General features: G+C 44.1%; 1 protein-coding gene across 3 annotated transcripts in view; it reads left to right on the plus strand.

Moving 5' to 3' along the window:
* DNMT3L (DNA methyltransferase 3 like) overlaps positions 1-27,652 on the plus strand; it is a 93,610-nt gene that overhangs the window by 51,995 nt on the left and 13,963 nt on the right. For all 3 annotated transcript variants that reach the window (XM_029578818.1, XM_029578820.1, XM_029578819.1), the window contains 4 exons: positions 6,179-6,263; positions 7,662-7,750; positions 16,018-16,093; positions 19,923-20,065. In XM_029578818.1, coding sequence (XP_029434678.1) covers positions 6,179-6,263; positions 7,662-7,750; positions 16,018-16,093; positions 19,923-20,065 — 393 coding nt within the window. The remainder of the gene's footprint in view (positions 1-6,178; positions 6,264-7,661; positions 7,751-16,017; positions 16,094-19,922; positions 20,066-27,652) is intronic.

The raw sequence follows: 27,652 nt of genomic DNA on the forward strand, positions 1-27,652 counted from the left end.
TGCAAGGAAAGGCTATGCAGCAGTCTGAACATAGGGCCCACCAAAAGATTCAGCACCAACGTAAGACTCCACAATGGAACCAGTAACCTCAAGGAAGGCCTAAGATGCTTCATTTGCTTAAAAAAACGGGCCACATCAGGATGAGAATGCAAGGAAACACCATTCACAGGCCTCTGAAACAGGCAAGAGCCGCAAACTACACCTTCAAGGAATTAAGGACCAATCCTTTATTCACCCATCCTGCAAAAAATCCAGAATGAGTGGAATCTTAACTAAATGATAAAGAACACCCCGTTTCTCACACCAGGCCTGAAAAACTCTTCAAACCCGTACATAAATCAAGGAAGTAGAGAACTTGTGAGCACAATGTAAGGTGGCAATCACCGCAGAAGAACCACACTTCAACAGGCGAGCCCTCTCAAGGGCCAAACCGTAAGACAGAACCAAGTTGTATCATTGGGAAGAAGCGGACCCTGTTGTAACAGATCCATGTGCGGCAGAAGGCGAAGGAGTTTCTCTCCCCCAGGAGTCTTCACAAATCTGCATACCATGGACACCTGGGCCAGTCCGGTGCATACCATGGACACCTGGGCCAGTCCGGTGCCACGGTGTGGGCTTTGATCTTGCGAATTGTCCTGCCCAGCAAGGGCCTTGGAAGAAAGGCATAAAGCAATCTGTTTTTTGGACAGACCTGTACGAGAGCGTCTATTTCCAGGGACCACGGATCTCTTCTGCGACTGTAGAACTGAGGCACCTTTGCATTGCGAAAAGTCGCCGGCAGGTCTAGGAATGGAAGGCCCAGCAATCCACAAGCAGCTGAAATGCCTTGGCTGACAACACCCACTCTCCTGGGTCAAGACTCTCCCTATTGAGAAAGTCCACTCTTATGTTGCTTTTTTCCTGCAATGTGAGAGGCTGAGATCATCGGCAGATGTCCTTCTGTCCATTCCATAAACTGGTCTATTTCCTGTGACACTTGCTGGCTCTTGGTTCCTCCCTGGCGATTGATATAGGCCACCATCGTCATGTTGTCAAACATCATGCAAACCACTTGAACTGCAAGCATGCCAGCCATACTGTCCGAGCTTCCAGGCGATTGATGTTCCAGCGGGACTCTGTGGCATTCCAACACCTTTGGGCTGTTAACTCCAGACAGTGAGCCCCCCAACCGTAGAGACTCACATCTGTCATGAGTACCAACCAGATCAGAGAGGACAAGGGAACTCCCTGTCTCAGATGATCCTTCTGCAACTACCACTGGAAGTGGGAGCAGATTTCCATTGGCAAGTGGAACCGAACTGCATAGTCCTGAGACTGCGGGTTCCAATGAGACAGCAGAGAGCGCTGAAGAGTGCTCATATGCACCCTCGCCCATGGCACTATTTCCAGGATACCTATTACTTGAAGGAATCACCACAAGATAAAGGTTCATCTTCTAAATTCAATAAAGAATTGATGAAAACAAACTTGTTAAAATGGATCACAAAAATGTATTATCAAATGTACAGTGAAATTGAACTTAATACATATAGTGTCATCTGACACAAACATCTGAGAACCAACTCTGTTATAAAGATCATTCACACACATGCATTCATAATTGCAAACACAGCTATAAAATGCATTATGAAAGTTACACCATACTGGGAAAACACATATATTGAACAAACAGCACAAAGCTCCAAGTTGTACTTCTGTTTGAAAAAAGAGCAAATTGTATCTCTTAAGATAGATATAACAATGTTTCACTAGAAGGCAATATAATTAAACATCAAGGAATAAACAATGTAACTAATTGTGAAGTATTTAAACATTGTTACCTATCTTACAATGCTACCAAAAAAACTCAATGTCAGGTTGGAAATAGGTATCTTGAGCTGGTAAATCACATCTCAATATTTGCAACTGATGAACTGAGTCCCGTGTCCCAGTGTTTCAAATTGATAGATTACTTCCCACTATTTCAGACTGTGAATTCCATCCCAACAAAGAAAGAATTCTCTGTTTCACTACATGGGCTTCCTCAGAGATATTTATCAACCAGGCTTAGATTAATATGGTGCAATTGTCAGGCAATACCAAAATAAGGGAAAGCTATAGAGAGAATTTGCCAGCGAATCTGACATCTATAAATGAAATACAAATGTACACCGGTGATTAAATAAAGGGAAACATTGAAAATAAATATAAATTGAATATGAAAATATTACCTATTGTTTTGTGTGTCTTTTATAATCATGAAAACATATTCAAGAAATGTTTGGGAATGAAAACGATCTCCACCCTAAATTTCTGATAAATAAAATTTATGATTAAAGTAGTAATTCATATTATGTTAGAACTGTTAAAGCATAAGATAAATAAATGGCCAGTTTTACCTCTAGTTCATGAATTAATTAGAACGGTAGATGTAACGCAGTGCTGCACAAGGCTTCAGTGTGATTTTGGCTGTTGTGTCCGATTGCAACATATTGTGAAACATTTAAAATTTCAAAGTACTTAGAAAATCTAATGGCAGAACAAAAAAAGAAAGTTTTACAAGTATTTCAAAAGTATTTAATAACCAAATATAAAGAATACTCCAGAGGTGATGTGGAACCCGGTACTCACCAACTCTGCCAGAACATGCTGCTTCTAAAAAAAAAAAAACGCTGTGGCTACGCATTGGAAAAAGGCTGAATTTATATGACCGACAGCCTATCGGGATCACAAAGATCCCTATGTCGTACTAGCTATCAGGCCGATACAGTAAAATCGGCGGGAGAGCCAACGCTCCGAGGTGAGCGCCCGCTCTCCCAACGCACGCCCAGGCCACTCTTCTGGGCGTGTGATCCAGTGTATTTAAATGAGGGCCCGCGGTAAAAAGAGGTGCTAGGGACGCGCTAGGGACACTAGCGCGTCCCTAGCGCCTTCTATTTGACAGGAGCGGCGGCTGTCAGAGGGTTTGACAGCAGACGCTCAATTTTGCTGGCGTCGGTTCTCAAACCCGCTGACAGCTATGGGTTCAGAAAATGGACGCCGGTATAATTGAGCGTCCGTCTTCCGGGCCGCGGGCCAATTTATTATTTTTTTAATGTTTTTTTAATTTTGGGGCCTCTGACTTAATATCGCTATGATATTAAGTCGGAGGGTGTACAGAAAAGCAGTTTTTTCTGCTTTTCTGTGCACTTTCCCGGAGCCGGCAGAAATTAACGCCAGCCTTTGGGCAGGCGTTAATTTCTGAAAGTAAAATGTGCAGCTTGGCTGCACATTTTACTTTCTGTATGGCGCAGGAATAACTAATAGGCCCATCAACATGCATTTGCATTTTGCGGGCTAACAGTGCGTTCCACCAGAGCGCACTGTACTGTATCGGCCTGTAAGTAAGATATATACAGAACTTGCTAAAGTAATTACTTACGTAATAAAAGAACAAACGGACAGAAACAAAAGAAAATGATGGAAAAGCAATAAACCTACTGCCGTTAAAAAGGGAACCAGGGGAAAAAATTGAATAGAATGGATGTCTGCTGTAACATGATGAATTAAAATTAAAAAGTGGATAATTAAACAAAAATAATAAAGGTGCACTAAACCAAAAATGTACATATCCTAAACCCTTCACTAAAAAAGAGTGCAATATATGATGGGGCATGAGAATACTATGTAATACTGCATGAAAATAATAATAAATCAAATTGTGTGCAGAAGGGAAGGGTAGGGAATAGCAGGAGGGAAATCATTGATGGCATAAAAGTTCATATTAATGATAGCCATTCTATCTCGCGATTCAGTCCAAAGGGAGATAGGGTGTTCCATTGGAAAATCTCTGCTCGACCTGTACTAAAGTCTTAGAAATATCTCCTCCTCGAGTGTAGACTAACTGTCGAATCACGAAGAATTTTAGATCAGACTCACAATGTTGCATAGTAGTCCAATGTACTTTACTGGTACGTGTGCAGCTTAGATGTTCTTTAATGCGGGTGCCCACAGAGCATTTGTTTGCCCAATATAAATTAGTTTGCATGGACAAATGCTGGCATATATCACCTGAGTTGTTGTACATATAAAGTGGCCCCTGAGCTCATAGTTTATCGGAAGTGCAGGATGGTGAAAAACCGTAATGTTCATAATATGGGAGCATATTGTGCAATCCCCACAGGGAAATTGGCCAGTAGGTTGATTATTGTGAGACTCTAATGTGGTCAAATCTGAAAAATAAGATGGTCTGTTAAACATTTCCTCTTCTGGATTGCAAAGATAGGTAGTTCATTGAATTCAAAGTGATTAGATAATATATGCCAATGTTTCCGTATATTGTGTTTGATGTTAACAGTATGGCTTGAATATGGAATGATGCATACTGGTCTAATCAGACTAGGCTTACTCCCTGTTAAGGGGAGATTGTCATGATTGGCATATAGAGCCGCCTTATATGCCTTTCGTATAATTTTGTGGGAATATCCTCTATGTTGAAAATGCATGAAAAGTTCCCAGGATCGGAGTTTATATTCCTCCTTGGTAAGAACTGGCCCACTGGTATGTTGGTTTTTAATGGATATGGGTGGAAGATGTCTGCATGTAGAATCGTGTTCCTATGTGTTGGTTTCCTGTAAATGGTAGTATTAAAATGTGTGGAGGATTTGCTAATAACAATATCGAAAAATGGTATATAGTCCTATTTGTGTGCAAAGTCAAATTGAAGATTGTCTAAAGTGTTAATTCATTCAAAAAATTATTTTAGCAAAATTTCCGTGCCTGACCAAATGAGAGAGACTTCATCTCTATATATTGTTTCCAAAATACAATGTACAGTATTGGGCATATTAAGAATTGTAAATGAATTTATCGTCAAATGTAGCGACGTATAGACAAGCAACAGACGGAGCCAAGGGGGACCCCATTTGTTGGAAAATGTGGCTTTCAAATTTGAATAAATTTGTCAAATCTAAAGTTGTTAATTGCATCCATAAATCTTGTGATACTGTACTCAACTTAGATTCAGTTAATTTGGTTTCAACTATCTGACAAGCCGATGTTTGGGGAATATTCGTATACAGTAATTGTATATCTCCTGTAACTAACCACCATTTCTCATCAATAGATTGATTATTTGCTAATTCATCTAATAATATGATGTCGTGTTGAATCCCGAATATATGATCTAATGTGTGGTACGCTAGGTTGTAAAATACTGTCTAAGTATTTGGCTATAGGTTCAAATAATGAACCTCTTTCAGATACTATAGGGCATCCAGGTGGATTTTCTAGGGATTAGTGAATCTTAGGTACAAAATATATCACTGGCATCACGGGGTGTTCCTGCTGTAAAAATGAATGTAATTTTTGATGTATTAATTTTCTATCTGCCCCATATTGTAACATTGTCTGAATCTCCGCCTGGATCACATAGGTTGGATCTGAATGTAATAACAGATAAAAATCTGTATTGTGCAATTGTCTGTATGCTTCTTCATGGCAGGATTCAGATCTAACACCACCATGCCTCCGCCTTTTTCTGCTGGTTTTATTATGATATTGGGATTGTTCCTTAATTCTGAAATGGCCTTCCATTCCCCTTTAGATAGGTTGTGACTGAGATGGGTTCTGTCCTGTTCTAACATCACATGACATCACGTAATACCATCTCTTCAAAGACTGTTATAAATGGGTCTACAGGTCCAGGGGGCATCCATCTGGACTTCTTAGTGAATCGGGCTGCTTCACTTTGTAAAGAATCACCAGAAAAAAACTTTTTCTAATTTTTAAGGTTCTGGGAGGTGAATGAGGCTGCTCGAGGTTGGGGCCCACGAATGATGAGTGCAACATATCCTTTAGGGTTTTTTTATGCTAATGTGAAGTGTAAACGTTCTTTATCTCAATATTTTGTAATGTAACTTTGGGGATCATGGGCTGTTTGTGCCTACCTTCCATATGTTTGTATGCTATTGAATTGTATTGTTTTTTATGCCACTAAACCAGTGGATGCTCTGACTTTTGAAATAAAGTTATAAAAAAAAAAAATCTCCAAAGATTTTGTCCCAAAGTAAACAGTCTGAAAACTGCCCTCAGAAGGATCCATATTACTAGAGACGTGATCTGAAGCCATCACATCAGAGGATAATACATAATGTCCTTATTGCCTCCAGTGTGAGACAGGTTTGCTTATTGTAAACGTTATGCTTGTTATTTCTGGCAGGGTTTTGTCAAGATTTTTAAGCCGATTTCTGCTAGCAAACAAAATCCTATCCGGGTCCTGTCCCTCTTCAGTGACATTTCCTTAGGTGAGTACCGTGCAGGCTGCAGTCCTGAGATTTAACAGCACTTGTGATACTCGAGTAATCCACCTTGAGGCTAACTTAGGAAAAGGCGCAGTATGAAATGTTTATAAATAAATAATTACAACATAGGGAGCATAATTTTATAACAGCCCACATGTAGAAAGTGCATGCAGACTTCAACCTTAATTTTCAAAGCAGACAGCCTATGCATGCACTTCTGTGCCTGCTCTGGAGCAGGTGTAAATTTGTGCGTGTCCATTTATGAGTGTACTTTCAAAAATCAAAGTATGCAGGTAAATGGTTTCCCCATTTGACAAATATTTTTTCAAATTTGAAAGCCACATTTGCTAACAAATGGGGTCCCCCTTGGCTCCGTCTGTTGCTTATCTACACGTCATTGCATTTGACGATAAATTCATTTACAAATCCATCCCTGGGAATGCCTTTTTCTAGTATGCAAAAACGTATGCTTGAAATTGCATCTGCTCAATTTTATGTGTGCAACCCCCTGGGTGATTTTCAAAAAGCCTATTTACACAATGTGGGAACTAGTGGTGATCCCCTGAGGCAAACCTGGACTAACTCCAGCCTTTCTTAAAACATGTTATCTTTATTTGCCACTTTAACACATACACATTAGTAGACTGCCTTTACCTTCAGGAAAGTGTACTCCAATTACTCAGAGTTAGAACCACTTCCTTCAGTACTCACACAGCTTTGTTACAGCTCAGTTTTTGAACAGCAATGTTCAACAGGAGCTGCCTTCCTCCTGGAGACCTGACGGATTAAAGGTGCCAATGGCTACCGGCGCAGGAAGGGTTCAGAGCGCCGGTAGCCATTGGCACGTTTAATCTGTCAGCAAAATATAACTGCACCACAAAAAAAACCCGTTGTCAGCAGATGTCTGTTTCTCCGTTCCTGACACTTCAACCACGCAAATTGTCCACCTGTCGACCACTAATATTCACGCCGAATCCTTGAAGAAGGGGCTTCTATGCTGCAAAACATTGTGATGTCGGCGGCTGTATTAATTAATGAAGTGGACTTGAATCAAGATAAGTGAGACAAAGAATCCATCACAATATTATCAAGTCACCTAATGATTATAAAGCCCACTCTCGGGGTCTTATCAGCACGATAACCAATACATTGGTATCTTATGAAGGTTGACTTGTCCAGATAATGAGATATCCCAATATAGCAAGTTTTACATTTGTGCTTCTAAATACATGCTATATATTTGGGTCTTTTTTGAAGCACACTGAAGTACAGCAATGTTTCTAATACCTGTGCTACATCCGATGCTCCTGCACACACTAAAGCTTGATCATCACTTCTACTAATCGCTCTTTATATGATGCAAACAGAAATGTAACTGCGCTTCTCATTCTTCTGATGCAGTGATGACAGACCTGGGATACTTAGGGAATGCGTCTGGTAATGGGAGCATAAAATTCATCCATGATGTGAGCCACATTACCAGGAAGGATGTAAGTATAGCATTCGCAGCACTGATTCCTTGCATAAAGGGAGACTTAGAGTATTCTGTGTACCAGGGGTCCCCAAACTTGTCACATAGGACATTTCAAATCACCAAGACTGGGAAGGGAAAGAGTCCTTCCGAATTTTGCTGAAAAGTGTTTGTGGGGTGGAGAGGGGGGAACCATATCTGGCCCTTTTGGGGATTTGAAATTCTGGGGAATGGGGGAGAGTTCCCAGGGATATAGGAAGATAGTGCCAGTGATAATTCTGTATTTCTCCAAAGTTGGCGACCCTGCTACACCCCCTAGTAACCTCGCCCTCCTGCTTTCCTCCCCTTCCCCAGCATCTGCCTACCTAGGGAAGTGGAGGGTGGGGAGAGTGGAGGGTGAATGGATGGCAGGGGTGGGATGTGTGTGTGTTTTTATCAGTTTAGTGTGCACTCTCTCACATACCCCCATGCACCTTTGCTCCCTCTCTACTTCCTTCCGCTTTCCCATTTCTTTTCCCCTCCTCTCACTCCCTTCCCTTGCCACATGCCAAATTAGTAAAACAATCCTCTTCAGAGACCCTAACCCAGAGAGAGACACTCTGACTTGGTATCTGGCTTATAATAACGAGGATTCCTGCACTCTGTGCCTCCAAAGTCTGCATCCTTTCTGGATGTCATCCATGCCCCTTGCTGACAGCTCCGATGAGATGGCAGCACCAAGAACCACCCTCCTTATTTGGCTTTCCTTGGCAGAACCCATGACCCAACACCACTAGTGCCTTCCTTCCCATGATCTGCACCGCCCTATGGCTGTGCTGCAGTCCCTCTCCCTGTCATGGGGCTGCACCTGCACCCGCAGTACTTAATGCAGCCATTCCTCCCTGCCCACACCACTCTGCTGTGCTGCTGTTACTCGCACTTCCCACTTCAAGCGTCCGCGCTGGCGGTAGAGGTGGAACGCACTCCCGTCACCACCCCTGCAGGCCAGATCATACTCCTGTCCTTGCTGCTGCAGTTGCCAGGAGCCCGATGAAACTCAACCAAGGGCCGCAGCTTGCCCGTGGGCCGCAGTTTGGGGACCCCTGCTGTAGAAGGTTGAAAGATCTTGGGGGTAATATACAGTGAGCCATGGAGTGGACAAGTTATCTGGCTAAAGTTAGCTGCTTAACTCGTCCCATATATTTAGGGGGTTAAATAACCTGATGAATATACTTGACTATCTTTGGCCCAGTGCCGAACAGTTACACTGATAGGGGCAGATTTTCAAAGGGGTATGCACGTAAGATACACGCGTACCCCCTGAAAACCTGCCCCAAGCTCCCCCCAGGAAAGCCCCGGGACTTACGCGCGTCCCGGGGCTTTCCTGGGGGGGGGCGTGTCGGGGACGTGTCGTGGCCGGCGCATCATCGGGGGCGTTCTGGGGGCAGGGCCGCGGGCATGGTTCTGGCCCGGGGGTGGGGCCACGGCCTCCGGACCAACCCCTGGACCGGAACATGGTGCGCCGGCAGCCGGCCCGGCCTGCGCAAGTTATGTCTGCCTTGGGCAGGTGTAACTTTTCGAACAAAGGTAGGGGGGGTTTAGATAGGGCTGGGGGGGGTGGGGAAGGTGCGGGGGGGAACGGAGGCAGCCTGCGCGGCTCAGCGCGCGCGGGCTGCCGATTTTGCGCAGCCTTGCGCGCGCCGACCCCAGATTTTAAAAGATACGCATGGCTACGCGCGTATCTATTAAAATCCGGCGTACTTTTGTTTGCACCAGTCGCGCAAACAAAAGTACGCGCGGGTGTAGTTTTTTAAAATCTGCCCTATAGTGTACGCTTCTCCAGCGCTATCACCAGAGCAATGCTGGAAGCGCCCGGGCTCGCTATGTACTGCGATCCCATGTTTCTAAAGGGGGCCCCGCCTCAGATCCTAGGTGGATGAGAGGGATTTGGGTGGAGGGTGGCAGTGTGAAGGTGATGAGGAGGCAATATTTTTGGTATTTAGCGGAGGGGATGGGGGAGGGCTGGAGGATTGTCATCAAGATTTTCATTTTTAATTAAAATTAGAAGGGTTTGCAGGGTCCTCACCGGTGGCAGGAGGTTTGAAATTTTGTGGTGGGGGAATGAGAATCGAGCTGGGAGGCCTGCGATTGGTTTTTTTTGTATCAATGGAGTGCTACTTAATCGCATATCTTTTGAAGAATATCTGGTTGTTATTCAGCCACGTAGGCCGGATAACTTTAGGCCTTCTTGCTTATTGTCTTAAAATAATAATAAAGTGGCGTTCTAGTAATATAATTGAAAAAAAAGGTTTGAAAATGGGATTCTTTGCAAATTGCTGTACCTTTTACCCAGAGGTAATGTATATATGTTGTCTCAAAAGCTGATGTGCAGTAGCATCTTTGCTGGTCCAAGGTGAAAAGGATCCAGTATTTCTCTGTGGACAAACAGGAAGGTCAGACATGCTTGTAGACGATGTCATCTGACAGTGCCGAGAACGGAACGGGAGGGCATCACTTGGAAGTAAAAAAAACAACAACTTTTGGCTCTTTTTTTTATTCTGCAGGTTGAGTAGGATAAGGTCCTGCAGTGCTAGGGATCATTTGGCCTTGAGGTGCCCTCTGGAAATGCAGGGTTTTCACTTTAATCTGTCTAGTTTTTCTTTTCTTTCTGGTTTGTTTGTTTTTTTATCATTTTTTAACTTGTACCATGGTAAAGCAATGTGCTGGCCAAGGCTATTCCTTATTTGAGAAGTATTGCAAAGAGGGCTTGCCTCTTAAAGGATTTATTTCTAAACTTTATAAGGCATTAACTTGTCATTTGAATGGGAAAATAAAACATGAGGAAAAAATGGGAGAAAGATGCTATGGGAGAACTGAATGAAGAAGTGAGGGACAGTATCCGATGGCGGACCACTGAAACATCTATTTCCACTTCTTTAGCTGAAAATTCTTTCAAAGTATATTATAGATGGTATTATACTCCCTCTAGGTTTAAAAAAAAATATACCCTTCTACCTCAGATAAGTGTTAGAGGGGATGTGGGAAGTGGGGACTGTGGGTCACATTTGGTGAACTTGTAAGTATATAATCCCTTTCTGGAAGAAGGTACAAAAAAACGTATATGGGATATAACGAAGATTCATCTGGACTGTGAGCCAACAATGTTCCTACTCAGTGCATCAGGTACCAAAATCTGCTCAGAAGTTTGTTATCTAAGTCTTTTTGGCAGTACAATATGAAATAGCAGCTCGTTGGAAAGAGAAGGATGTGCCATGCCTGTTGTCAGTCTGCAGGAGACCCTGGAAGGATTGACAGCTCTATGAAGGAATTGTGTTTCCTCCTTTGTTCGCACCCGGACAGTGTTTCAAGCCTGGGACAAGGAACATCGCTGGAAGAACCTAATGACGTGACTGGGGGGGGGGATTAATGTGGCTGTTTTTTCAGCTCACTTTCTTTTCACTGTCCCTTCACTTATGGGCAGGCTGCTACCCCCTCGAGAGAGAATGTTTTTCTTTAATGTAATTTTAATGTAAATGATTCTTTTTTCCCTGCCATGACTGACATAAGGTGGTGTACCTGCATTTTCCTGGGAATAGATCACAATGTAAAAAACCTTACATATTCTGCCAATATCTGAAACAGACCAGACTGTCCTGAAGCAGTGCTGTATTTGAGGCTGATGTAATAAGCGGCGCTGCCCCTAGCACAGCTTTTTACCCCTGTTTTAGCACAGGTTTTTCAGCTTTAACATAACCTCAGTATGTAACACAGTTTTTAGCATCGAAAAAATGCAGGAACAAAAAGTCATGCTAGGATTATCATGTCTCTATGCAAATTGCAGGGTAATGAGTCTATTAGCTATTACCCTGCAAAGCAGGTTTTAAAAGCCATGATTTTTGTGCGTATAGGCCCACGTGCAAGCAAAAAATAAAGGGGCGAAAAAGGGTGGGGCATGAGCATTCTGGGGCGGGGTCAACTGTTACGCACATAACTCCATATTTTAAAACTACAGGCCACAGTGGGCGGCAGCTTCATAGCCACGTAACTTTACTGCTGCTCCTGATGAAAAGTATGTTTGAAGATCTAACGTTTTTGGGCTTACTAGTCAGGGTGAGGGGTCTGGGTCAACTGAGGGGCATGCACGATGAAGATCCAGAGTGGTCAGGATGACCTCAAGATCCACTGGGCAAACTGGTGGACTCATTGGAAAAGCTGGGAATGTCCCTCACATGAGCAGGTTTTAAAATCTGCTTACATATATGCATTGAAGCCAGCAAAGTCCTATGGAACATATGCACAGTAGGTTTGCTTGAATAATCTCTTAAAATTAGGAGCATACTTAAGCGTGGTAGGCGTATTTTAAATCATACGTGTGCAAGTGTGTGCATGATTGAAAATTCCAGGTTATCTCTGCTCCCACCCAGAACGGGAGTGCAGGAGTTGACGGAGGGAGTTGGCGCCACATCAGTGCCCCACCCTCAGCCCGCCCACCTCCCCCCACCAACCAGATCACTGTGGTGGTGGTGGTGATGCTGAAGGTGCTTGCACTGTGGGCGCGCACCCTTGGCATTCACACAAAGGAGTACAAGCAAGGAGCTTGCCTCTTTGTGCACACCCGAATTGCAAGCCTGAATCACGTATAAACAACATACTAGCCTCCTGCCTAGCCCCCTACACCGGCTCTCCCCTCCGGAGCAGATAAGATGAACAGAGTGCTAGACCCACACAAATGGTCTTGTAGAGATCAAGAGGCTCACAGGAGCTCTCAGTTTTGGGGCTTTCCAGGTATAGATCTGTTCTCTGCCAGCGGGAAAGATTGAGAGGTTAGCAGAAGATGCATTCTCGTTACAATGGGGGACTGGCTTCCTATATGTCTATCCCTCCGCCCTAGCACTGTTAATTTTGAAAATTCTTATGAAGAGAAGGGAGGATCGGGGATTGCTAATTCTAATTGTGTGGCCTGGCCTAGGCAAGAATGGTTACCCCCCTGCATCTACAGCTCTCTGTTCAAGAAAGCCTCTTTGGATGACTTTGATCTTCCAGAACCAGGGAATCCTTCTTCATCTGAACATTGCCACACTATCATTGATTGTGTGGATGCTGAAAAGACAGAATTTCTTTTCTTGGCTGCTCAGAGGAAATAGCCCAGGCACTCTTTCAGGCCATTGAACAGCCCACCATTACGTCTTATGCCCATAAATGAAAGGGATTTTCTAGCAGGTGCGCCAGCATTATTCTCTGCCCTTTCTGATGTCCAGGTCAGTATCTTCAGTTCATCTTACTGCCATTGTATCTTACCACAGTCTGGAGAAGGGGAAGACTGAGTCTTCTCTGCCCTCGGTTGAATGCTTCATGAAGGGTCCCTTTTCATGTGAAACCCCTTGTGGAGTCGCCCATTATATATCATGGGGTCTCAGTGTGGTTTGGGCTCAACTTATGCGACTGCCATGCAAGTCTGTTCACTTCTGTGGCCTAAACCAGGGTGCTCAAACCAGTCCTCAGGCCCCGCCTCAGCCAGTCGGATTTTCAAGATATCCAGGGCCGGATTAAGAGCAACTGATTCCCTAAACATAGCCCAACAGTGGTGCTCCCTTGGCCCTTCCATTGCTTAACTGACAAGACATTAAGACTCAATAAGGGCTGAAGGTGAAATAAGAGATTAACAATTCAGTTTTCTCCCAGGCCAGACCCCACAACTATATTAAATTTTTTTTAATTTTATTTAACACTAAATAGCAGTAAGCAATATAGCAAATTATTTTCTCATAACTAGGGGACATCAGAACAAGTGCAAATTGTAACACTCTGTGGTGCCCTAAGCACATGCTTATTTTGCTTAATGGTTAATCTAGGGCTGAAGATCAATATGCACAAGAAATATTTGCACTCATAGGATGTGGTGCATGCAAATACATTTAGGGGCGGATTTTAAAAGGAGCGCGAATAGCCTACTTTTGTTTGCGCTCCAGGCGCAAACAAAAGTACGCTGGATTTTAGTAGATACGCGCGGAGCCGCGCGTATCTGCTAAAAACCTGGATCGGCGCGCGCAAGGCTATGGATTTTGTATAGCCGGCGCGCACCGAGCCGCGCAGCCTACCCCCGTTCCCTCCAAGGCCGCTCCGAAATCGGAGCGGCCTCGGAGGGAATCCTCTAACGCCCTCCCCTCACCTTCCCCTCCCTTCCTCTACCTAACCCACCCGCCCGGCCCTGTCTACACCCCCCCCTTACCTTTGTTGGGGGATTTACGCCTCCCAGAGGGAGGCGTAAATCCCCACGCGCCAGCAGGCCTCCTGCGCACCGGGCCACGACCTGGGGGCGGGTACGGAGGGCGCGGCCACGCCCCCGGACCGCCCCGGGCCGTAGCCACGCCCCCGTACCCGCCCCCAAAACGCTGCCGACACGCCCCGAAAACGCCGCGACGACCGGGACCGCCCCCGACACGCCCCCCTCGGAGAACCCCGGGACTTACGCGAGTCCCGGGGCTCTGCGTGCGCCGGGAAGCCTATGTAAAATAGGCTTCCCGGCGCGCAGGGCCCTGCTCGCCTAAATCCGCCCGGTTTTGGGCGGATTTAGGCGAGCAGGGCTCTTAAAATCCGCCCCTTCATGTATAATCATTAGAGATATCCTGAAAACCTGACAGGAGGCAGGGGGCCAAGGACTAGTTTGAGTCCCCCTGGCCTAAAGTATCTAACTGTGAAAATGAACAAAAATGTCATTTTTACTACACCAGACTAACATGGCTGTCCCTCTGAAAAACTTTGATAATGGTCTTCCTGATGGCAATCTTCTACCAGAAGAGTGAGTTCCAGGTGTTGGAAACTTGCCCACTATACACAACATTTTTCAACAGAATGGTACTTCATACTCACCTGAAATTTCTGCCAATGGTAGTTTCAGAGTTTCAGTTGTACAAATCTATTATTCTCTCTACAGGTTTCCCCATGTAGAGAGAATAATAGATTTGCACATAATGCCATGACTGACATAACGGTGAGACAGCACTGCATACGTTGGACTGTAAACGGCCTTTATCTTTTTACCTAACAAAACCAAAAGATGTCAGCAAGTCTTCACTATGGGGCGGATTTTCAGAGCCCTGCTCGCGTAAATCCGCCCAAAACCGGGCGGATTTAAGCGAGCAGGGCCCTGCGCGCCGGGAAGCCTATTTTACATAGGCCTCCCGGCGCGCACAGAGCCCCGGGACTCGCGTAAGTCCCGGGGTTCTCCGAGGGGGGCGTGTCGGGGGTGCGTTGGGGGCGGGCCCGGTCGTCGCGGCGTTTCGGGGGCGTGTCGGCAGCGTTTTGAGGGCGGGTACGGGGGCGTGGCTACGGCCCGGGGCGGTCCGGGGGCGTGGCCGCGCCCTCCGTACCCGCCCCCAGGTCGCGGCCCGGCGCGCAGGAGGCCCGCTCGCGCGCGGGGATTTACGCCTCCCTCTGGGAGGCGTAAATCCCCCGACAAAGGTAAGGGGGGGGTTTAGACAGGGCCGGGTGGGTGGGTTAGGTAGGGGAAGGGAGGGGAAGGTGAGGGGAGGGCAAAGGAAAGTTCCCTCCGAGGCCGCTCCGATTTCGGAGCGGCCTTGGAGGGAACGGGGGTAGGCTGCGCGGCTCGGCGCGCGCCGGCTATACAAAATCCATAGCCTTGCGCGCGCCGATCCAGGTTTTTAGCAGATACGCGCGGCTCCGCGCGTATCTACTAAAATCCAGCGTACTTTTGTTTGCGCCTGCAGCGCAAACAAAAGTAGGCTATTCGCGCGCCTTTTAAAATCCGCCCCTATGTGTGTTCACAGAGTGCACAGAATGTCGGCAGAGAAGAGCAGCTACTACCGTTAACAGGAGGCATGGGGGTAGCAGCAAAGAACGTCAGCTACTATCATGAGCAACTTGTTGGGCAGACTAGATGGACCGTTTGATCTTTATCTGCCCTCATTACTATGCAGGGGCATCTGGAGTCAGCTTCTGTTGAAGACATTTGCATTTGCAGAACAACCACTTGAAGCTTTATGCGTTCCTTTGCATCCTGACTCCTGGAGAGGAAGCAAATTTGTCAGGCAGTATTGTGAAATATGTTTGAAGTTTTTTAAAAATGAGTTTGTGATAACTTGCCCTAAATATTCATTCAGTGGCTTGTCAGAGAGAGTGGAATACCTAGGGACTGCAAGGGAGTACACGGCTTGGGAGTCCCCACAAGTGTGACTGACTTTTCTGCTTGTCCATGGAGAACACCAAATTCAGTTGAGCAACTTAACTTTATTAGTTGAAAGATAACTTGCAATGAAGTGACTATCAGGTGATTGTTTGGTTCCATAGGTGAAAGAATTAGGGGATATAGATTTCGTGTTTGGAGCCACACCTAAGATTGGGGCACATTTCACCTACTCTTCTGGTAAGAAATGTTATCTGAAGATACATAGTCTGTGGAAATACAAAAAAGATAGATGCCTTAAGTCTTTTTCAATTCCTTTATTGAAGTGGAGACGTAAAAGAATGATATTGCCCGACTCTGGCCGAGTTTCGCCGCTTATGACGGCTGCCTCAGGGGCTAAAAAATCAAATTATATAAAACAATGTTACAGAAAATGGATTCACAAAACAATAAATACAATTAGAACTATTAAATACAAAAATTTAAATTTAAAAACTATTCTGTTGATATATAAAAGATATTCTGATGATATTCTAAAATGGTGACATATGGAATGATTAAAAAATCATTAAAAGATCTTCACGGTTGATATAATTATATTATACTGAAAAAATGAAACAATATTGGTATTATGCATAGATATAATTATATTATACTGAAAAAATGAAACAATATTGGTATTATGCATAGATATTATTACCTTAAATGTACAATCATGGACTCTTGATTTGGAACAAGTCATGAACTTGTTTGTTAATTGTGTTTGCGTCTGTCTGATCCGCAACAATATTAGATCTATAAAAACGTGTGAACAAAAAATTGAAAAAATGTTTTTGAAAAATATATGAAACAAAAACAATATTAATCCACTATGTATTTAAAAAAACATATATGCAAAGCAATTAGGTTGTGTTCACATATAAATACTAACCTTATCGTTTGTACAGTCAATCTTAATCTTGTAAATACGAAGTATCTAATCGATGTTGGATTCAACAATTGCACTGATCATGTCGTGCAGCTGATGTTATAAAAACTCTTGATGTGGAAATAGATGGATGGGTTATTGATTAGAACTACATTTGAGACTCAAATTGATATTGATAAATTAATGAAATAAATAAAAAATGAATAAAAGATATATAACCAATGAACAAGACATTTATATAAATAGTGTGCACGTGGTAATGACAATAGTGAATGAAAGAATTAATCAATTACTAGCAATGTGCCTAAAAGATTTCTATATTGTGCAAGGTGCATGTACTATGCTAAACAATTTTCAAATTCTCACAACAGGAGAATGGCCATGTGTTGAAGACATGATCCTTCCTTAGTGTTCAAAATTAATGAATAGATCGTGTAATTCTGAGTGAATGTGAAGAACTAGAAACATGGATTGAAATGGCAAAGTCATGGCACGCACAAAAAAATTATTTTTATTTTTCTTGTGTCTGGTGGATTTCTTATAACAAATAAATGAGACCCGGTTCGCTCCAGAATTTTGCTGATTAAATAAAACTTACAAACATTGCATCTAACTCAAGTGATATATTTTTTAAATAGAAAAAGATTTACATTTTTGCATGAAAAGTAAAATGACCCAGATAGATACGGCAAACATCGAAGTGCAGCTAGTGTATTAATGAAAAAAAACATTTTTTACCCGATTGAAGTGTAAGTCATAACATTGACTATATCACAACTATTTAAAAAACTTATATGAACATAAAAATCAAGTTATTCGGTGGGAAAAATGGGACCCATGGAAAAACATATAAAAAACAAATCATTTATATCGGCAATGCTAATTGTAAAATAGTGAAAAAGTGTATAAAGAAACTTGTATTACGTGAAGAAGTGATATCGCTTATTGTCATGCATTTAAAAATTAATAAAAGAAGGACTGAAGATAAATATCAGGTGCAGTGCATTGTTAAATCTTATTATTGATATCACAGCAGCGAGAGACGGCTAAGCGTGATTCACTTCCGATGTGCTTGACTCTACATGTAAGCCCCTATATCTGTTAGATCAACTCTTAAACTTTAATTTTGAAATCTAGCCGACATCTAAAACAGCCAATAATGATTAACTCGCTAAAAAAATCATATTAAAAATCATGCTAAATCTAGCAACATGGTTTAAATTTTACGGAGAAATGTTTTTACCTTGCAGTCAACTTGTAAATACAGGTCAACAGACCTACCCGGCCTAGAGGCATGGTAGAGTGGTTAAGAAAATTTAAAGTAAAGGCGGTTAACCACAAACAAAAGATAAGTGCCCTGCCATTTTTCTAATTATCGGGATTGTATCTTATAAAATCCAGCGTCCTTTTGTTCACGCGCGTGTAAGTTTATAAAATCTTCCCCTCTATGGGCCTCATTTTCCAAGCACTTTACCGCGTGCGATAAATTTGCAAATCGCGTTAACAGCTGTTAACGCGATTTGCGAATGCAAATTCGTCATTTGGTATTCAGGGGGCGGAGTTGGGGCGGAGCATATGTAAAGCGGGAACCTGTGTATCGTGTGCGGCGAAACAGCCGCAGTGTTAGCGTGGCTGCTAGCGCGGCTAATAACTACAACTCCAACCTCTCTCTCTCTCTCTCTCTCCCTCTCTCTCCCTCTCTCCCTCTCTCTCCCTCTCCCTCTCTCTCCCTCTCTCTCCCTCTCCCCCGGGAGCCTGAAACAGGCTGTCTGGGACTATCGTGGCAAGTGGCAAATATCGTGCACCGCGATAAAAGAAACCGGCAAATATCGTGCACCGCGATAAAAGACTGAAAGAATCATCGTGCAGTGGGAAAACATCGCGTGCGGCGCTAATGTTTTCGCGAATGGCGAAAACATCGCCGCACACGATGTTTCCCCACTGCACGAAAGAAGCCTCATTTGCATTGGTAACGCCCCCTAATGCGTTACCAATGCGATATTGGAAAATAAGGCCCTATGTGTATCAAATGAGAAGTTAAAAAGGAAAAGCAACTTTCTTCTCTTCAAGTGAGTTCAACTTGTGAAAAAATAGGATATAAAGTTTACCATGGAAATGACCTATAATTCATAATAGGAGTGAGTAAAAATCATTATTGTATAAAGACCGAGTAGTGCCGTTACAAGAATCATTCAGAAATACATAACTACATTCAAGATACCATTTTTGAGATATTTAACAATTTTATTAAAATTTAAAATAAGAGAGTATAAGACCAGTGATTGTAACAATTGGCTCATACGAAGTCTCTGAAAATTCAGATCTCTTGCCAATACTGAGGTCTCTCTAGTACAAAAAAAATTCTCGTTGCCAGAAACACATAAAAGTTTAAAGATTAATAAAGAAAATGTATTTTAACAGCCAAATTCTTTTATAATTTTTTGGTAGCAAACACCACACTACATAACTAGTTATTGTTTGTATTTGATTGTATACTAGTTATTCCCTGATTTTTTCTGTCTTACTTTCTGACAAAAAACATTTATTTAAAAAAATATATTTGCAGTGTTTGTATAGCATCATTGGCAAGTAAAAAGTGAAAACTTCATAAACAATTTCTTTTTGTTTTATTTTGTATTTTTTATTAATATATTCTTGCTTTGTATGTACGCACAGGTTTCTCTTTCATAACAAGTGTCTCTGCTCAGTAAATGGCATCACCCCTGCTGTCTGAGTCGTTGCCTGGAACATAACAGGCTTAATTCTCTAAAAGCCTGTGCAGCATTTAAAAAAAGAAGAGATATTCCCACTCACTGTATAAATGTACATTAAAGCATGCGTGTTCCTATAAATGAATGATATCATAAGAGAGATAAAGCTTTAAATTATAAGCAAGCCTGCAGAAGGGTGGGCTGATCCCAGCTTCTTTAGCAATTTTCATGTATGATTTTAGTCTGACCTGATAATGTATGGCGTCCATCCTATCTCCCGTGTTACCCTGCTCCAAAATGCCCAACCTGACAAAAAGTCTCAAGGTACCTTGGCGTCATCTAGGCTGTCACCCTTGAGAGCAGCAGGGTATTTGGTTTTCTATGTGGCCAGTAACTGTGGCTTTGTTTTTGTTCTCTTGTTGTGGCACAGCTTGGTATTTTTACCAATATTATCGCATTCTGACCTATGTGAAGCCAAAGGACAGTAATCCGAGGTGCTTCTTCTGGATGTTTGTGGATAATCTGGTGCTGGATGAGGAAGTCAAAGACGCAGCAACGTTTCGATTCTTTGAGGTACAGGTGATGTACTGTGGGCTTTGGAGAATCAGCGTACCAGGCTGGCAGGACCGAGCAGCTGCAGAGCAAAAGAAAAGTTTTGATTTCTTTTACATTTCATGGGGAGGAGGATGATATGGAATGGCAGGCTGGCAGCTTTAGGTAAGAAAATGAAAGGGAATACTGATGGGAGATAGAAGCAGGAGCGAGCAATATAAGAACATAAGAAATTGCCATGCTGGGTCAGACCAAGGGTCCATCAAGCCCAGCATCCTGTTTCCAACAGAGGCCAAAACCAAGCCACAAGAACCTGGCAAGTACCCCCACACCAGGAAGATCCCTTGCTACTGCTGCTAGGGTAGTCCAAATAGATGATGTAGGAGTTATATGTTGCTGTCCTATGAGCATTTGTCTTCAATCCAGTACTGCCTCTGCTCCCACAGACTCTGTTCTACCACTACTACTACAACTAATACACTTTACCTTTCTACAGCACATTTCATACAGACATATGTACGCAGCTCTGTACAGATACACATAGAGGGAAATTTGAAAAGCCATTTCCATGCTTTAGCTGAAAAAATTAGCTTTTAGAAAATTACCCACACTATGGGGGTAATTTCCAAAGTACGTATGCACATAAATGGGCTTTCTGAAAATTATTCTGGGGGTTCTACAAGTAAAAACACACACACACGCAGGTACTTTTACAAATTAGGGCTGAAGCTCACGGGCTCTTATCAAATTGGGTTCTATATGCAGGAAAAAGAGCACTCATACTTATACCCACAGTTGGGGGAGGAATTTCTGGGGATGGAGTTTGGAATTATGCACCTACTTTTGAATTTTCAAAGGTTTGCACATATTTTTTGCTAGGAAAAGTACCTGCACAGGTATCAGATGCAAATCAGTGTACCCGTGTGGGACGTTTCCTTAGGTAATATGCATGCTTTCGCTTTGAAAAGTAGTGCAAGGTTTACAGGTAAAAAGTAAGCATTGGCTTTGCATTGATGAGGCCACTATTAAATTACCCCAGACACAGTCCCTGCTACCTGGACCTTACAATAAGAACATAAGAAATTGCCATGCTGGGTCAGACCAAGGGTCCATCAAGCCCAGCATCCTGTTTCCAACAGAGGCCAAAACCAGGCCACAAGAACCTGGCAATTACCCAAACACTAAGATCATCCCATGCTACTGATGCAATTAATAGCAGTGGCTATTCCCTAAGTAAACTTGATTAATAGCAGTTAATGGACTTCTCCTCCAAGAACTTATCCAATCTAGTTGAGAAATAGTCAAGGCAAATCATTTTATTTATACACTTGTTTCCATACCCTTAAAGTGTGAAAAATATTTATTTTATTTATTTAGGTGTTTTATTTACTGTCTTTACAAAGAAGATCACAACAGTTTACAAAATCAGTATTCATATTCATGGTCAGTTAGCACATATTGGGGTAGATTTAAAAACATGAGCGCAGGCGTACATGTGCGCGCACTACCTGGCACATGTACGCCCCATTTTATAACATGCGCATGGATTATTCAAAATGGCACAGATAGCTCCTGTGATTATAGTAAGGGCAAAGGCTATCAGTGCCATTGGTCGGTCCCTGTCACATGGTAGGAGCACAAGATGGTGCCGGCCATCCATTGCTCCTTCCATGTGACAGGGGCCGACCAATGGCACCAGTAGCCCCTGTGACATAGTAAGGGCAGAGGCTATCTGCACCATTTTGAATACTGGCAGCAGACGGCCCGAGTGCAGGAGATCACTCCAGGTCCCCCGCTGGACCACCAGGGACTTTTGGCAAGTCTTGGGGGGGGGGGGGTAGGAGGTTGGGGGTTTTCTTCATTAATGATATGTTGCATTCGTGGGGGTTCACCATACGTTTCGTGGACCCACGAATGCAACAAATAGGGACCCATACGTTGTGGATTGCGCATTCGTTCAAAACGAATGCACATCCCTACCATTAGAAGACCTTTGTTTTGTGACCTTAGGTCTCTCTGTGGTGTGTAGAGTTGAATTGTCACTCCTGGTAAATGTGGGTTAATATTGTTGATGAAACAAAAAATTAGAGATAATACTTTATACTGAATTCTGGATTGTACAGGTAGCCAGTGCAGATCAATCAGCGAGGGGGTGATGTGTTTGAAATTCCTAGTGGTTTTAGAATTCTTGAGGGTAGGCCTAGTAAAAGGTGGTTGCAATAATTTAAATTTGAAAATATAAAAGTGTTTGTAAGACAGTGCAGAAGTCCTGTGTTGTCAACAAAGGTTTCAGTCAATTAATATTTTCAGCTTGGAGTATCCAGTTTTGATTAATTTGCTTATATGTTTTTTCATGGTGAAATTCTCATCGATCTGAATTCCTAGATCTCGTACTTGATCTTTTATCAGGACCAGTACTTCTGCTAGCGAGTGGTTAATTATGGTTGTGAATACCGGGAATATTACATTATTTACAGTTTTCAGGGTACTTGCAGGGATAGGGTCAAGTGGGTGTGTAGCAGGCTTTGTTTTCATGATGATTTGGTTTACTTCAAGGTTAGATACTGGATCAAATGAGTTCCATATTACCTGCTCGTCAGACTCTTCTATTGGTAGGCAGTCGGGGAATTGTGCTTTTAGTGTATTGATTTTGTTTAACAACGAATTAGCATATTCATTGCATGAATTCTTTGTAAAGTCATAGTTATTTGAGGTGGGGAGGATGGGTCCTTGATTAGGTTTTTCACTGTTTCAAAGAGTAATTTTGAATTAAATATTACACTGTGAATCTGTTTTGCATAGTATTCTTTCTTTGCTTTATTGATTTGTTCCTGGTATTTTGTTAATAGGGATTTGTATTTTTCTAGGGATTCTGTAGATTGACTTTTCCTACATTGCTTTTTGGATTTTCTCAGGTTCTGTTTGGTGTGGCTTAACTCTTTGCTATACCAAGGTTTCTTTTGTTTAGTTGAGTTACCTGCATTTTGGAATGTTTTTGTTTGGATTGGGCATATGGTATCCACTATTTCATTGATGATTTTATCCCAGGAATCAAAAGATGAAGTTAGACTGTAATGTTTCCCCCATAGGTTTTAATAGAAAACGTATGAAACTAATGAAATGAATAAACAACATTTCCCTGTACGTACCCGGATCAGTCCAGACCATGGGTTGAGCCTCCTGTCCAGCAGATGGAGACAGACTAAAACTGAAAAGGGTATCCTATATCAGGACAGAGCCTACCCTGCAGCCCTTCAGTATTTGTCTGTCTCCAGCAGATGGATCAGCTCACCCTGCGGTTCCCTGATTTTGGCTAGTTAGCTTTTTCCCAATTTGGGTAGTTTCTATCACAGGATCAAGCAAATACTGTTCTTTTGTTCAGTTTAAAAAAAAAAAAAAAAAAAGGCAATTGGCTCTGATTTCGTTTATCAGGAGACAGTATTGTCTCCACGCTCTTGCGGGGCATTACCCCTTGTGTGGACATAGCCTAAGCCCCTGTTCCCGGTGATCCTATTGGGGGTGAAACTGGTGGTCCAGTCACTCCCCCCTCCCCTGGCTTCCTTTCGTTTGACAAGGAAGCCCCCCCCAGTGCAGTTCCCTTACGGATCCTGTATTCCTCAGCTTCCACTTTACCTTTTTTTTTTTTTTTTTTACAGCATTAAAGATATATATACGGGCTTCACAAGCCTGTTTTTGTCGTCGGGGGCAGGCAGCCAGGGTGGTTTTGGAAGAGGAGCGTGCAGAGTTCAATCTGCTGCCTCTGCTCCTCCCGGCAGCACATTTTCAGCACTTACAGCAATCAGCTGATTTTCTCTGCAGCTCGTGGCTTTTCTTCATTGATTATGCCGCGCTCCCACTGCTGCCTTTCTTGTGGACAGCCCTCAACGCGTATCTCGTGCAAGGGGCTCTGCTCAGCATGTTTGCTGGGGGATGAAGGGCCCTCTCCGGCAGCGCGATCAAATTCAGTCCGGGTTTGCTCTTCTCATCGCGTGGCCAGGCCGTTCCCGGGTCGGCAAACCGTGGGAATGGCAGCCATCTTGGGGGTTTCAGCAGCTCCCGATTCAGAGCTGCTTAGCGCTGATGACCCGAATTTTTTAGGGTCTCCCCCCGTTTTGAGTCCTGTGAGTCCCCAGGCAGAGGTACCTGAGCCCCCTCTGGCAAGTCTAGGCCGCGTTTTTCTTCAGAATTTGTGCTCCTCATGCACAAATCCTATCTGGCCAGCTTGCAGGAGGAGGAGGAGGATCTTTCACCTGGTCCCCCGGGCTGCCAAATTTCCACGGTTGGACCCCCCACTCGCTCCTGCGCCTCCAGATGCACAGGGGAGGCTGTTCGAGTGCGGGTGGTCCCGCACTCGAACAGCCTCCCCTCTCCCAGATCTGCCGGACCCCAGATCCGGATATGGCGGAGACGCTCCCTCCTCTGGACGGGGATGACCCCAGGGTTCTCCATTTATTTCACAAAGAGGAGTTGGAGCCCATCATTCCCTTTGTCCTTCAGGAGTTAGGGATCGAGGGCCCCCCGGCGGATTCCCTTATGGCCACGCTACCTAAGCATATGGACCAGGTCCTGGCAGGACTTAGGGCTCCAGCTTGTGCTTTTCCTTTTCACCCAATGCACAAATTGCTACTCCTCTGGGAATGGGAAGCTCCTGAGGTGGGGCTCCGCATCGGGAGAGCCATGGACAAACTTTATCCACTCCCAGAGGACTGCTTGGAAATGCTGAAAATTCCCATGGTGGATTCTTCAGTCTCCGCTGTGACCAAGCACACCACTATTCCACTGGTCAGTGCTACGGCCTTGAAGGACATGCAGGATTGCAAGCTTGAAGTCCACCTTAAGCATATCTTCAAGGTGCTTGCCTTGGGAGTCAGGGCAACTATCTGCGGCAATCTCATGCAACGGGCAGGCCTTAGGTGGGTTCAGCAATTACTCGGCACCCAGGACCTCCCATCCACAGAGGTGGAGCAGGCTGAACAGCTGGAAGGCGTCATTGCGTATGGGGCGGATGCTCTGTATGATCTTCTCCGCGTCCAGGCAAAGGCGATGGCCTTGGCGGTTTCTGCTAGAAGGCTCTTCTGGTTACGTAACTGGTCAGTGGACCCGTCGTCCAAGGCGCGGTTAGGCACTCTGCCCTTTAAGGGTAAGTTGCTTTTTGGCGAGGACCTCATTAATTCCTTGGGTGAGAACAAGGTTCATAAGCTGCCTGAGGACCAGCCGAAACACTCATGGGCGTTTGGTGCCTTCCTGTTCCCATTTTCGGGGCCAACGTAGGTATGTGATGCAAGGGCATGGTGCTTCTTCCAGGGCTTACCCTTCCAGGTCTCAATCTTGGTCTCAGCTCTTTCGAGGTCGCCGGCCCTTCCGTGAGGGGATCTTTCAGCGTGCCACCTCAAAGCCCGCTCCCCAATGAGATCCGGTTGACCCATTCCTCTATCCCCTATCTAGGGGGCAGTCTCTCCCTATTTTTGGAGGAATGGGTCAAGATCACATCAGACCAGTGGGTTCTCGAGATCATCCGAGATGGTTACGCTTTAGAATTTTCTCGAGATCTGCCAGACCTTTATATAGCCTCTCCTTCCGGACGCCTGAAGCGGGATGTAGTGGCCCAAACCCTTACCAGGCTCCGGCAGCTGGGCGCCCTTGTCCCAGTTCCAGTGGAAGAGCTTGGCGCTGGCCAGTATTCCATCTACATCAAAAAAGCAGAGGAGTGACTGGTACAAATTTTATTACCAATACAAATTCCAGAACCTTGTGGACAAAACAAAATGTTTTGTATGTATATATGTAGGACCTCTCAACTTAATGAGTCTGTGAGACATACAGGCTCATACTGGATGAATTGGTCCAATTGCTTTATTATTCAAAAAATCAAATTATAGTTTGTTTGTTTTGTGTTTTTTAGTTTTTTTAGACCCACGCAAATAATTGCCAATAAAATGTTCAAAATGGTATCTCCATATATTAACCGAAACTGGAAACAGTGAGCGCAAAACACTCTGCAAACTTTTGTTACTCAAACAATAATGGACTCCTTATATTTGAAACTGCTGTAACGAACAATACTCATCTGTTATGAATGTCCCGTCTGTTGTAAATGTCCCAAACAATATGGACTCCTTATATTTGAAACTGCTGTAACGAACAATACTCATCTGTTATGAATGTCCCGTCTGTTGTAAATGTCCCAAACAATATGGACTCCTTATATTTGAAACTGCTGTAACGAACAATACTCATCTGTTATGAATGTCCCGTCTGTTGTAAATGTCCCGACACGATCGTGTTTCGGACCACACCGGGTCCTGCTTCAGGGGCAACGGCACGTCCAAAGAACAGGTCTCCAAAACAATTCTTTCACGGTTCCATTTGATTTAGATTCCTTTTACCAGCGGTCAGCGTTCTTGGACGCAATTTAATGAACAAACATGGCGGAACCCCCGGTTTAAATATATATACGCCGGAAGTAAGACTACGGCAGGGCAAGTCCTCCATTCGGTCGTCAGCTAGTGTGCAGGAATGGCAAACCTAAGTCCACCATCAGGTCATGTGTTAAAAGGGGGGCGGGGAGTAACCCCACAGCAATTATTGAAAGTATCCAAATCAATGAATATTTATCACATAGCACAGATAAGTTTTGTTGGAAGCTAATAGTGTAGCGTACTAATCAAAACGGGACTCAAATAAGCGAGTACCAATTTATCTTCTCGTTGAGACCCGACGGATCAACAGAATTTAGACGGTGAATCCAAAAGTGTTCACGTCGATTGAGATAAATCTGAATGTCACCACCACGGGTACCCTTGTGTGCCTGTTCTAAAATCGACCAGCGCTGGTCTGTAAATTTGTGGCCCAATTGTGTGCAATGTTGGACTATCCCACTGGCAGCCTGTGTCGGAACAGTTTCAAATGGTGCTCCCGCTTTCAGCCTCTATCATTGCCGACATACAGTGGTGGCTCTCGCTTCCACATCTTCTGGGGGGCATGCATCTTCAAACTCCACAGTGGATCATTGTCACTATGGATGCCAGTCTCTCCGGCTGGGGAGCAGTCCATCAGTCTCTGACCATGCAGGGATATTGGTCCGCAGTCCAATCCCACTGGTACATCAATTGACTGGAAGCCCGGGCAGTTCGCCTGGCCCTACAGGAGTTTCTACCTCTGCTCCGAGGCAAGGCGGTAAGAGTCCTCTCTGACAACTCCACTACGGTAGCTTATATCAACCGGCAGGGGGGCACGCGGAGTCGCTTAGTGGCCCTGGAAGCCAGCTGACTCCTTGCCTGGGTGGAGCGGCATCTGGATTGTCTGGCGGCCTCCCACATAGCAGGCAAGGAGAATGTGCAGGCCGATTTCCTCAGTTGCCAGCATCTCGATCCGGGAAAGTGGGAGCTCTCAGACGAAGCCATGAACTTGATCATCAGCAGGTGGGGTCCCCCACACCTGGATCTCATAGCAACTTTGAGCAACTCCAACGCCAACAGGTTCTTCAACCATTGGAGGGAGCACAGTTCAGAGGGAGTGGATGCCCTTGCTCTCCCTTGGCCCTCGGATGTCCTCCGTGGCCTCTCGTGGGAAAAGTTCTACAAAGAATAGAACTCCACGAGGGGCTGG

This window comes from Rhinatrema bivittatum, chromosome 15 (assembly GCF_901001135.1).
Source record: "Rhinatrema bivittatum chromosome 15, aRhiBiv1.1, whole genome shotgun sequence".
NCBI lineage: Eukaryota > Metazoa > Chordata > Amphibia > Gymnophiona > Rhinatrematidae > Rhinatrema > Rhinatrema bivittatum.